Below are 12,863 nucleotides of genomic sequence, written 5' to 3'. Positions count from 1 at the left end.
TGCTGCTTGTAAAAAATCTTAAAACTGGTCATTGTGTTTTATTAGTCTTATTTGGTTGCACTTCTAAGCATTCATGTCTATGTAACTACATCTATTTATATCATTAAATAATTAAATTCACATACCTTTTTTTGTGAGTAAGATGCACTGAAGCCCACCTGTGACATTTCCATTTGGAATGTATCACCTTGATCTGTACCTAGTAAAACAAATATTCACATATGGTTAATAAACCCTGCAGAACCACACAAGTGATCTAATCTTGCTGCCTCTAAGTGTAACTATTTAGGTACTGTATGTTATTCTTTTGTCCAAATCCACCAATTCTGCTAAAGCATTTCCACCATTTACAAACAATGGAAATCTGAGAGTTGACAAACTGTACACTATTTGGAGGATTTAATGGCAAATTGATAAGATGGAGCCATGACGCTATGAGTCTTTTCCAAAAAAAAAGGCAGAAGATGATGGTAAAGATGGCTTGAATCATTCTGCACAGTCTTGTCACTGTGGCTCATCTCTTCTATGTTTCCTACAAAGCACTAATAATACAATTAAATTAGCAGCTTTAATAACTGTATATTCATAACTTTCAAATAGAATATGAATGTTTATGATCATATAGGACTTATAAAAACTGTTGTAATTGTTTTGAAAAATACTGTGACATCCATATTTCCTAAGTAATATAGATGGGACTTGAATAATGGGAATTCAACAGGAGTACTCAGCAAAACCCGAGAGGGAGCTCAACCGATTCCCTTGACTTGATTAGCAGCATGGGCTTAGTAAAGAATAGATGGAGGTGAAAAAGGAGGGAAAATTTCATCCTGAGGACAGGAAGGCTGCAGTCATGAAAAGCTCCTTAGGCAGGACTGAGGGTAGGTCACAAGCCTCCCAAGCAAGGTCTAAATTTGACTTTTAAAAGCCAGCTTTTGGGGTGATTAAGTGTCTCTCAGTCTCTTCTACAGCACCTTCCTCCAAAGAGTACACAGAGGACTGTGGGTGATGCTAGGGATGGAGGCTGGGAGGCGCCACTCAGATTGCATTACCGTAGCTTTTCAGTTCTGTAATCGGTAACCTAATCTTCTGGTTTGCTTTTTAAATTTACACTTGCTTAGCATTCACACAGGTGAATTTAACAAACAAAGATGCCTTTACTCCTCCAGTAGTAATAGCTACACATACATTTAGATGCACATGGGCAAGCCGGCAGTGGATGCCTGAAGCCCATGACTTGACTAACATTTTCAGCATCTGCAGAATATTTCCCACAAACTGCAGAAACTAACTTGAAGCTCGGGTTCACTAGAGCTGGGGGAACACCTGTGTACACCAGAACCCTCCTGGGAAGGAGGGAGCAGCCTGCAGCTCCAGTTGCCCCTTGTTTTCACAATACTACACTAAGGTGAAGCTAAATAAAATCCCTAGCTCATCAGCGAGGAGAATCTGAGACACTGATTATTTTACCTTCTATACTAAAAATGCGCTCTCCAAGTGTTCCTGCTTCTTCCAGTAGTGCAGCCTCAGAAGACACATTAAAGAAATACTTGTCTGTTGGATGACTAGCAATTCCTTTGATTTCTTTAATTAAGTTTTTAGTATCAAGTTCATGCCTGATTAAGTATCCCAAAACCTTGAGTAAAAAAGAACAAAATAAGAAGAGTGAAGGAAATTATGGTGATACTCCCTTTCCTTCTGTATTATTTAAGTAAATATTCTACATATTAAAAAAATTACCTTATTCCATATTACTAAATTGCTTATCAGACTGTATTCCTATACGAGAGACCATTCAGATAGCAAAAATACATGAACGAAGGCAAAGGAAAAAAACACTGAAGTTGCTCAGGTAATACTGAATTTGCTTTTTCAGCCAGTTAAAGAAGACCAGCATTCCACTAGTTCATAAGGATTAATTTCACCTAGTTTCAGCATCACCAGTGTAACAATACATGCATTATATACAGTTTATTTATAGAACATGCACTTTCATACATAGACAACAAAATATAATTATAGTATTACTTACAGCAATGCCAAATCTGGTTATATTGTCTTCATTGCATTTACCTATAACTGTTTTCAAGTTAGAGCCATCATGTGATTCGCCGTCTGTCACAACAACCATTACTTTTGTGGCTCTTGGACGTCCTCCCGATTCAAGTGAGAAGGCATACTGTCTGTTATAAAATATTGGATTTATCACATATCAATTTTTAATGAATGGAATTCAGTATATATACACTGTAATGATTATGTCCATCACTGACTGAGAACAAGGTGCATCTGTAGTGCTTTTTTATTTGTAAATTAACAACCTGCAAAAAGAATTTTCAGTTATGCTCCTATAGCTGCTTCTCAAACACTGCTCAAAGAGCCATCAGAAATATAATCAAGGAATTAAAAAAAAAAACAAACCCAAACAGTATGACTGGATGGTATATCTGATTGAAATATACATTCCGGGGAAAACAGTATTTTTTTTTGTACAAATGTTTCTAAATAAAAAGGGGTTTTTGTCAGTACTACTAATGTTTTGTAACACCAGAGTACCTAGGAATTTGTAGGGGATTGGGGAACCCCCTACAAAAGGGGAAGAGTATTAATAATAGGTCCCTCAATACTACTGCAAATACTGACTCTATCGAAGGTTGAGTCTGTCTCTAAATAAGATTTTCAAGGTTGTTTGATTCAACATGTATTTTGGCCTAGAGACCTGTCCTTGATTCAACTGCAAAATAGCATCTTTCTATTGAGAAACAGACCTGGTTTGTGTATGTATTCAGAGTCACAGTACATTATTTTAAGTTTTTCCTGTTTTTCATGCTGCTGGTGCTGCAGTGACAAACTGACAACAAAAAAAAATTATTTTATTTTCTCTACAATCAACCAAGCCTGACCTGCAAACATGAGGGTTACCGATCCCACTGAATCCCTGGATAAATTTTACTTCTTTTAATGGTTTTGTATCTTTCCTAAAAGCTTGTCCATGGTGTTCAATGCACTGTTGTATTTAGACATCTGTGACAGCTCAAACAATTCTGTTGGGTACCAGAATTACTTTAGTGTAGATTTTAACCCAATAGTTAAAGACATGCTTTTCATCAAGTCTAGTTTACGTATCCTTGTACTGTTCTTCATGGGGCACTGTAAATGTACCTGTAGGATTTTGCCTGGTGCTAGGAACCTTCTCAGAGGCTCCGAGCACACACAGTCCCAGTGGGAATGAAATTCAGGATGTGTCCGTTGCCTTGTAAGCTAAGTTACAACAGTTGCACAGTAATCATCGATGTGTTTTACCTTGCATTGTCTATGGCTTTGAAAGTATTAGTTAGATCTCCTCCTTTCTGATACGTTCGTGCCATTGCTTTAACAACCTCATCCTTTGTTTGATATGTATTCAAGTTGAACACTACACGGGGATCATTAGCATACTGAATTAAACCCACCTATGCAATAAAGAAATTATGTTAGATTATCACGCATTACAATCAGTTTCTTATATGTCAGATTGCAGTAAAATATCTGCATGTTAATTAACAACATGTTAATGCAAACAATCTGAAATAGCAGGGATTAAATGTTTGCTTGGTTACTTCTGGAAGAGCTGATGGATAGCAATAATACAGCAAGCTCTGGGAAAAATGGGAAAAGAGCAAAAACTCTACAAGCTGACAGCACCTCAATCTCATCTCTTGTAAAGAAATCCTAAAGGTTAGTTACCTGACAACACTGCAAACCCTATTTATTTTTAATACAGGTGAAGCTAAGGACATATGCTAAGATGTACAATTAGCATGAAAGAAAAAAAGAAGAGAGGATCCTAAAGGTGAGATTCAGAAAGGACTAAGTAAGGAAGCCTAGCTTTTAAGCAACTCACTTCCAAAGTTGCCCAATGAAGAAGGCAGCCTTTGGAAGAGACATTTCCAGTGCCCCACTCTTTGTTCCCAGAACTGTTTATGGAAAAGGGACAACTATAGAGACAGAAAATGTTTTTAAAAAAGCAAGTATAATTTTCATTACCATCACCAAATTAAAAGGACAAAAAGAACTCAAAGATCAGATAGTAACCAAGCGGGAAAAACTACATCTTAAAGATGCAATAGATGGTAACTAAAAGCTATACAAGAAGTCCATTAAAAAATCTGTTCTACTTTTACTACATGCCCACAGACTACATTTTAATTACTTCTACACCTAATGCATGAAAGAAATCTGACTCCACTAGATATAACCTAGACTTCTATTTCAGTTGGTTTATGCTTTGAAACAAGTTACTAACTCCTTTTGAGACAGGTTAGCTGTGAAATAAAAAAACCTCAACACTGAAAGATACCAGACAACTGCATAATCTGTGGCTTTGAGAGAGATACTGTAGTTACACTAAAGCACACTTGTTTTCCTTTAAAATTGCTAATAAAACCCAGTGCTTTTGTTTTGTTGGGTTGTTTTCTTTTTTTTTTTTTTTTTTTTTTGTGTGTGTGTCTTTCTCAAAGATGTCTTTGACTTACCTGGGTTTTGTTAGGGCCTATGTCTAAGCCTTGTACAAATTTTTCCAGAAATGCCCGCACTGCATCCCAAGGATAAATGCTGTTTGACTCGTCACAAACCACCACAACATCTATGACAGAGGAACATTCTAAAACCAAAATAAAAAGTGGAGATTAAATGCTCTTTCGGTCGCAATATACTTAAAACTCTTCAGCTAAATCCAGAGGTGCATATTTAGTTCTCACACAGGCAACATTTCAGATCAAGAAGGTTTTGCCAGAATGAGGACTCAATAGAAGCATATGCAGATTTTCAGCCTGTGCTGGTGCGATGCCTCTGAATTCAGAGGTGTGAGTCCATATTCATATCAGCATTGGATCACAGCTTGTCAGTCCTTATGTGTGAATCACAGGACTTTGCTTTTTGCACATTTTTTTTTTTTTTTTAAATCCCAAATTAAGAGTCCTCGACAGAAGGTATCCTGATTTCATTTGATATGTTTTTTAATTGAATCTGTTTTGCACACGTTGCCTTACTTTGAACAGCAGGAGAAAAGCTTCTCAGGATCTGGAAACTTGGACTGATTTCAGAACAGACTCCTGTTGCATAGTATTGGCTTCCACACTGCTGTGCCCACAAGGGCCCACAAGTCTTTAAAAATAACAACAAAAAGAAGCTTTAAAGATAACAAGTACTTGTCTCACCTTATCCATAAACAAAAGCACAATAAGCAGGGCTACAAGCATACAGGATCAGAGAAGCCCTCTTGGGTTCTCAGGCCAAATCCCTTGTGATTACAGTGAGAGTGTAACCCCTTTTATAGACTTCCTCATTAAAAGGATTTTCTACCCATGATCATCCTAGTGCCTTCTTCTGCAAGCTGGTCCCTCCCTAACATCTAGGGAGTGCGATTTGGTCTGTAAGGAATATGTGCTGCTTTAGGCCACTACTGCTTGAAAACCAGAGCTGCACATCGCTTACAAGCCTACAGAGAAATACTTCCAGTAACCAGGAGGTGGCATCAGAGCCACGAGCATGCAGGTCGCTGCAAACACGAGCTTTTCTAGCAGTACGTCCGATTAGCAGCAACAGTGTGACTGACCACGCTGAAGAGTTTTGTGATAAGTGCACGCCCACACACACACAAAATTACTAATTTGAGAAACCTTGTTCCCAAGGCAAATTCACTTTGCCAAAATGTTTATAAGTTAAACAACTTCTTCATCTCCAGCGAGGGTGCAGCCTCACAGTATGCACTCCCCTATTTAGCTGTAGCTAAAATGAGAAGTTTGGCCCTGACCTCACATACCCCTTGGCTACATCTCTCCTTGCCTTCCGGGAAAAATAATCTTGCTTCTTTGCTGAAAATGATCTCTGTAAACAGAACCGTTTTCAACTGGATCAACCAGCTGGTTGCATGACAGCCACACCTCTGACATCAGAAGGACAGGTACAAAAGTACCTAGATAAAAAAGACAGGTACTGAGACAGTATTTTGTCATGAGGATATTTGAGGGGGATAGTTTTTTCTTTTTATAAGAAAATTATGTTAGGAACTCAAGGACAAAACATAACCTCTACATAACCTCTGTCCAACAGTTCTGAAAGAAACAATAACTTCATTACATACACTTTCTGATTGCCCTATCCAGTTGGCAGAGCCTGGAAAACAGAAAATGCACCACCTCTATTTAGGAAGAGAAGAGAGAATGAACAGCACTATTAGCCTTTTCTCAAGAATGTCAAAAAAAAAGGTAATTAAGGGCAGAAGCAAATGGAAAATAAGCTAAATTACACACTGGTTTACTGGTTGTAGACCATATCAAACTACCCTAACATCTTTGACAAGATGAAAGATTTTCTAGACAAGAGAGAAGTGTATTTACATTATCCTATCTTGACATAAGTGCTCTTTTTGGCTGCTATATGGGGCATGATTAGATTTACCGGAAAAGACAGATATTTACAGGAGAGAGGTACAAAATAAGTAATCGTTATTGGTAACTATAAAACTGGAGGTGTTCTTTTTAGATCAATCTCATTTGCCCATTTTCTAGTTTTCTTCTGTATACTAGTAATTCAAAATTTTGATGTTAATCTTGCAGCAAAAACCAAGTGTTCTAATAAACTTTGCTGATCTTTAAAAAAAAAAAAAAAGGGAAAAGCTCTAATGTTTTGGCATTGTTACAGTTAGAAATTTAAGATGCATCATTAATGCAGGGGAAAACTGAGAGATCACACATGAAGAACTGATGAAAGTGAAAAGTGGAATATTAGAAAGGGGCATAGACTTGCCCTTAAGGACTAATGTTAAGAAATGTGGACACAAACTGGGAGCTCATTGAGTGGAAGAGAGAGAAGCAGACGAATCAGGCATAGGTTGATTGCAGGGTGTGCATGAGCATGCAGCCAGCATGCAAAGCAATTATGACCTAAAGATACATAACCAGAAGCACTTGCAGTTGAGATAGGGAAATACCAAACAGACTATAGTGCCCTGGAAAGACAAATGTGGAATATAGCATGGATCTGGTCATTTGCTTTTGAGAGACATGTATTTTAAAAAGCACATTTCAATCAAAAAACTGTTTGTTTAGCAAAGTGAAGGACAAAGGAGAAAGATTGTAGGTTGCTAAATACAGAAGGGAGATTTTACATGTAGGGAGATGGGAGCTGTTCCTTTCAACTGAAGGCACAGCACTGTCCCAAGAATAAACTGGTAGAAACTTAGATCAGAAATCTGGAAAAATGTTGTTAACCATCAGCAAAATTCTTAAGCACCTTTCCAACAGGACTAAGCATGCCTCAGAAAAATGTAATGAGAATGTGGAAATGACTGCCCTGTACTTAGGATACCTGTGGAAAAAAAATCACATGGGATCAAACAGCTGAACCAGCAGGACTCACGAGGTACAGTACAGACATGCCAGGCTGGGTCACGCTCCAGCCAAGCAGCCCAGGGATGCAGCACGGATGGTGAAAGTGGATGGAAGCTGAGAGAGAAGCAGCTGCAGGTGGAAGGAGCATGGTGAGCTGGGAGGAGGAAGCCCTGAGCGTAACCCAAAGAGCCCATCACAGAGGCTAGCTGCCAGAGACAGCCCCTCGGAGCAAAGTCCTGGCTGGCAGCAGCTTGCAATTACAAGCAGTCTCCGCTTGTTGTCCAGTTCTTGCCACAACTAAGTCATGGGGCTTTTCATATTTGTTGAGGCTGAGTCACAGATAAGCACCTGTCTCCAGCACCCTGTTCTTATGTTAAAAATAACTTTTGTGGCCAAAGACATGACTATCTGTTCATGTCTTAGCATTGAACTTTTTTGTTGTTGTTGTTGTTACTTAATGCAATTTAAGGAGAGTCAGTCAATAATAAGTGGACCAGGAAGTTTTTTATTGAGAGATATCCAAGTATTATTACAAAAAAAAAAATATTCCACATGAGATTTTTTAAATTACTGCAATTACTGATACTGATTAAAAGTGGGCATGCATGGGGCAGTATTAACAGTAATTAGAAGTATTATCCAAGAGCCAGAATAAGATTATTTTAATCAATATTTCTCAAACCAACAATCAAGAAGAGTACTGTTGCTGTATTTTGAAGTTATGATTAACTTTACTAACTCCAAGAGAGCTGCTGGAAAGGCTGGAATTAGTACTTCTAGATACTTCAGTGAACTAGGCTATGTGGTACTGAAGATAATAAACATTTGAATACTTCTGTGATTACTAGGAAGATGCAACAGAGAAATACAAAGCTTACAGTGAGCCTCAAAGCTCTTTCATCTGTAGTTTATTGTTTCACTTAATTACTGTACATGCCTACAATGTATGCATCAAACTGGAATACACCTACACTGGAACAGTTTTCATGCTTATCGTTAAGATTGTAAGAAAGCATATTAAACAGGCGTTAACTTCCTTTCAGCTACAAAATCTGTTTTAGAGGCTCCAAGGAGAGTGGTTTGCAGAATACACACATAGAAAATGCATCCTCTTCCAGCTCACTAACCAAATAAAACATATCACAGATCCACAGGACCAGAAAGCCTAATATGTCAGGAGAACAGTCACAGTGCAGGCATGTGTGGTAGAGGAGAGATCCCATACTGTCTTTGAAAAGCATAATGAGAACTATACAAGACTGCCTTAAAGATATCCATGGTGGAAATACTCTTGCCGATGTTGTCTGACTTCAATTACTGACTCTTTAATTACCTACTCTTCTACAGGATATTTATATAAATGACAAAGGAGAGAATTAGTAATTTTCCTGATTTTGGACCCTAGGTAATTTCAGTGTGATGGAATATTTTAAAATATGCAAAATATGTATTAATCTATGCTGCAAAATAAAACACATTCAGCTTGGACTTATAAAAAAATGTGGAGAATTCTAGTTTCTTCATTCTCCTCAAGAACTTCTATGTGTACTGAATACGTCCTTGATACATACCAAAAATCCTCCCGTTTTTGAGTTCTGTATCAGAGTCAAGCCAAGGTTCATGTCTTCTTTTATCTCAGTCACATTTGGTATATTTATTAAAGCTGAAATAAAAAGCAATTAAGTAATGATACAATAGTAATTAAGATGTAGAAGCAATTTGTTAAGTTAGAATTCCTTTTTGAAAGTTTGATTTCTCAGAATCTAAGATGCCTTTTCTGAATCATAGAATCATAGAACGGCTGCATACAATTCTGAGACGAAAGAAATGAAAGCTAATCTTTGTAAAAAATTTGCTAACCATTAACTACAGGCATTAATTAAGTATGGCCATTTAGAGTATCTACCTTCAAGAGAGCTGAAAGCAAAAGAGAGGAGGAAAAGGTCTGCCTGTTGAGTGTTTTTGGCTGGCTGAGTAGCTGCAGCAGAGCAGCTACTGTTACATTCCTTAGGACACCAGACTCCTCTGATCCAGTATTAGGCTTTAGACAAAGACTTAGAAGGAGCAGTGGAGGTAAGAAATGCTCCACATCACAAATAAACATAAAGTATGTAAAGCATGCTCTGTTGCCCTGTATTTTCACTGCACCCAAAAGTGAATCCCATTTTATACTCAGCCTGCAAACACAGAGAGGCAGAAGAGGCTTCATATAGCATACATTCACTAAGCACTATTCAAAATGAGAAGGTAACAGATGTTAAGTGATCTTTAGACTGTGGTGGCCTCCTCCAGCTGCTCTGGCCCAGGACCCTCCTGCTCGGCCGTGGGAACCCAGCCCAGTGCCTGGGCCCCTGGGGCCTCTGCCCAGGTTGAGGGACATGACACCAGTAGTGTAGCTGAGCACGCACACAGACACGCCAATGACCCTCTGGGTTCAACACAACTACTGGCACGGCCCTTCGGTCTGCCCCACGGGTCCCATGGCAGGCACCGATGTTCACTCACACACACCAGTCTCACCAACAGCTGGCACCAAGTCCTTGTAGCACTCTCACACAACAGAGACAGATTATTCAGAGAGATAATTAAGAAAAGATTTAATAAGGTAGATTGGCATGGTACAAGAACAAGGAAAAAGGAAACAACTGTAGCAAAACATTATTTGTTACAACTTACCTTGCAAATTCAATTTTTTACATGTGGTTTCGGACGTACCAACAGGACATGCATAGATATCTCCAGTTCTGTTAGCCGGATAGCCGCTCCAGGGTGAACCAACCAACAACCTAAAGTAACAGGAACTTCATGAGGTCTTTCATGGCACTGGAGAAATCCAGCAGCACTATTGCATAGCACACTGTAGGTAACTACCAGATACAGCACCTAAGGCACTCAGGAGTCTTCTCCAGAGCTGCTCAGAAGCTTTAACTGCATTTTAATATGCTGGACTCACCAGAGGCAACTTTGGTGGAGAAGCCTCTGGGGATTAGGCTGCCTCAAATATCTATACTGCTGTTTCTGAGACACTATGTCGTAGTGTTAGAAGAAATACAGTAAAGATTACTAATACATAGAGATTTACAGTTATATATGTTTGGGATTAAGAGACAAAAAAATCATTGTCCTGTCAGTTAATAGTTAACTGATTCCTTTTAAGTTATTATTTTAACTGATAAGAAGTATTTCCTTCAGGTCTGCTCAGCAACAGTCAAATGCTTATGTCTGTGCTTGAACACTACCACACCTTGACAATACTGAGTCAGAAAGAAAATACTGCAGGTGATAACAGTCTGCTGCATGAAGAATTTAATCCTGAACAAGAAAGTTAAGACTTAGAATAATTTGTGCCTACAATACAAAGTGATTCAGTTTCTCTGACTCGTTCCTTCACCTTCCATAAGGTATCCCCTCCAATATTTGCTCTTGAAGTTCCCTTTAATGTTTATCTGGATGCTTTCACAAAACCAGTTAATTTACCTCCTGGGAATACTGCTTAAGAACACCTATTTTTCAACAAAACTCTCCAAGAGAGTGAAACCATCAGATAGCATAGGGCCATGTAGGGCTGGAAGAGAAGGACAATTCTTTATAGAGTTCAATGTGTAGTGAAATAAGGGTAAGGCAAAACATATAGATTTAGATGAACAAGTAAGAATTTCAGTCCTTTTTAGCTTTCTCAAAGAAAATACTGCTAACTGATTTTTTTTTTTTAGCTTATTTCATCTCAATTAAACACAAAATTAAGAGCACAAATAATGTTCTTCTGTTTTACCAGTTCTATTGGGGGTAACTTCAGGTTCTATTCTCTGTCTGTAGGAATATTTTAAAAATACCTCCTTCTCAATTACCTTGCTGAAAAACAGCGATTACACAGGCAGCAGGAACAGGATTTTGTGTACTTTTAGCATCTCTAAACCTGCAATTCGGGTTCATATAAATATCTCTCTATATAAAAACAACAGATTCTCACCAGCTGTGAGAAGGCCTCTGATCTCCTTGTTATGTTCTGAGGAACACAGCCTTTTCTGCACAGCAGAAACCAGAACCACCATAGCTCAGGACCAAATAACCATAACTCATGAGAAACTACCCCATCGGTCATGTGCCGATAGGTGATACAACACATGAATGCTTGCAGTGACACAGAGGGCTGGAGCCAGTCAATAGTGATTGACATGAAGAAGACATGGTGTTATGGTCTCCCCCCTTGTTAGGTACTACAGAGTTATTTACAGTTATAAAACACTAACTGGGCTGATGGGAGAGAGAAAGGGCTAACAGTTTTCATCGGAACAGAAAACAGTTTTTAAAAGGATGGCACTGCTTGTGTTATATCTGAAACTAGAACAGCTTTTCAGCTTTAACTGTCAAGCTGAACACTGCACTGTGTACATTTATAAATATCTACATGCTTTTTCTAAGTTTACCAGAAGGTAAACGTATTTCAGAGTCCCCGCAGGAGAACACCTACTGTTAAACGGATCTTGGAAATAACCCCTGCACCACTCATAGTCATGAAACTCACTGTAAATCTCTGCACTGCACTGGCATAGCTTGGTACCCATGAGTTCTCCTGAAGCCCAAAGCACGTAGTTTCACTCACAAGAGGAGGAGAAGAGCAGAAGTGTGCTTGAGCACTAGCTGTCCCCAAATCCAAGCTGAACTCCAAGTCTAACTCCAACCTCCACCCTTGCTGTTGGCATAAACTAGAGACAAACATAATCCAGAGTTTAGAAAAAGCAGTTCTCTACTTGTCAGCATGCGTATTTGCACTCACTCCAGGGGCTTTATGCTGCTCAGCAGTCATGGGGGCTCTGAAACTCCTGTTTTCCCCAACCTCAACATTAATTCCAGCCCAGACATGTATTTATACCCCTCTTCATACCAAATCCACTTCTAGAACTTAATATTCACAACTGTATTTTACTTTTGCTAACACTAATGCTAACCTTGTAGCTGTTGTGTGGTAAAAAACAGAAAAATGTAAGCCAAATAAGACAAACTCTTCTAATTTTAAACCCAAATCTAAATCTATACCAACTGTGCCCAAAGAAACCTTAATTTTTTCTTTCATTTAGCTTGCACTCCTCGTAATTTACTTGAGGTTATTACACTACCTTCCTCTTTGCTGCATTAGCCTTTCCTGTAGATTTGTAGGGTCCATGAATCTCAATGCTATAACTATGCTGTAGGCCAAAAAATGCCACTTCACACACAGCATTTAACACTTAGAACTGACTATTACTGACACTGTGATTTTCAGAAATGAACAGAGCTATTAAACTCCTTCCCTTAATTGACTTAACTAGTCTAACCTGCCATCAATATGCTCCTGAGAAAAAGTTATTAACTTCTGCCAAGTCTAGCCCTCTACTTTTAATTGCCAACCTTAAAGGTCCTAGGAAATAACTTAATTATTATTTCTCTCATATCCTGAGTTTAATACTAGCCTTAATCTATATTAGAAATCAGCAAGTCCTACTTGCCTTT

General features: G+C 38.5%; 1 protein-coding gene across 1 annotated transcript in view; it reads right to left on the bottom strand.

Moving 5' to 3' along the window:
- The window catches only part of ITGA2 (integrin subunit alpha 2), a 67,432-nt gene that overhangs the window by 32,739 nt on the left and 21,830 nt on the right, over nucleotides 1-12,863 (bottom strand). The window contains exons 3-10 of the mRNA XM_086771465.1: nucleotides 10,050-10,159; nucleotides 8,945-9,036; nucleotides 5,031-5,145; nucleotides 4,515-4,642; nucleotides 3,304-3,452; nucleotides 2,033-2,183; nucleotides 1,471-1,636; nucleotides 126-199 (exon numbers count right to left, since the gene is read on the bottom strand). Of these exons, the coding sequence (XP_086627591.1) occupies nucleotides 126-199; nucleotides 1,471-1,636; nucleotides 2,033-2,183; nucleotides 3,304-3,452; nucleotides 4,515-4,642; nucleotides 5,031-5,145; nucleotides 8,945-9,036; nucleotides 10,050-10,159 (985 nt within the window). The remainder of the gene's footprint in view (nucleotides 1-125; nucleotides 200-1,470; nucleotides 1,637-2,032; nucleotides 2,184-3,303; nucleotides 3,453-4,514; nucleotides 4,643-5,030; nucleotides 5,146-8,944; nucleotides 9,037-10,049; nucleotides 10,160-12,863) is intronic.

The sequence above is a fragment of the Chlamydotis macqueenii genome, chromosome Z, assembly GCF_036417535.1.
Source record: "Chlamydotis macqueenii isolate bChlMac1 chromosome Z, bChlMac1.mat, whole genome shotgun sequence".
In the NCBI taxonomy this organism is placed as follows: Eukaryota; Metazoa; Chordata; class Aves; order Otidiformes; family Otididae; genus Chlamydotis; species Chlamydotis macqueenii.
Note: the sequence above shows the minus strand (reverse complement) of the source record. Positions and strands in the feature narration are given on the sequence as shown.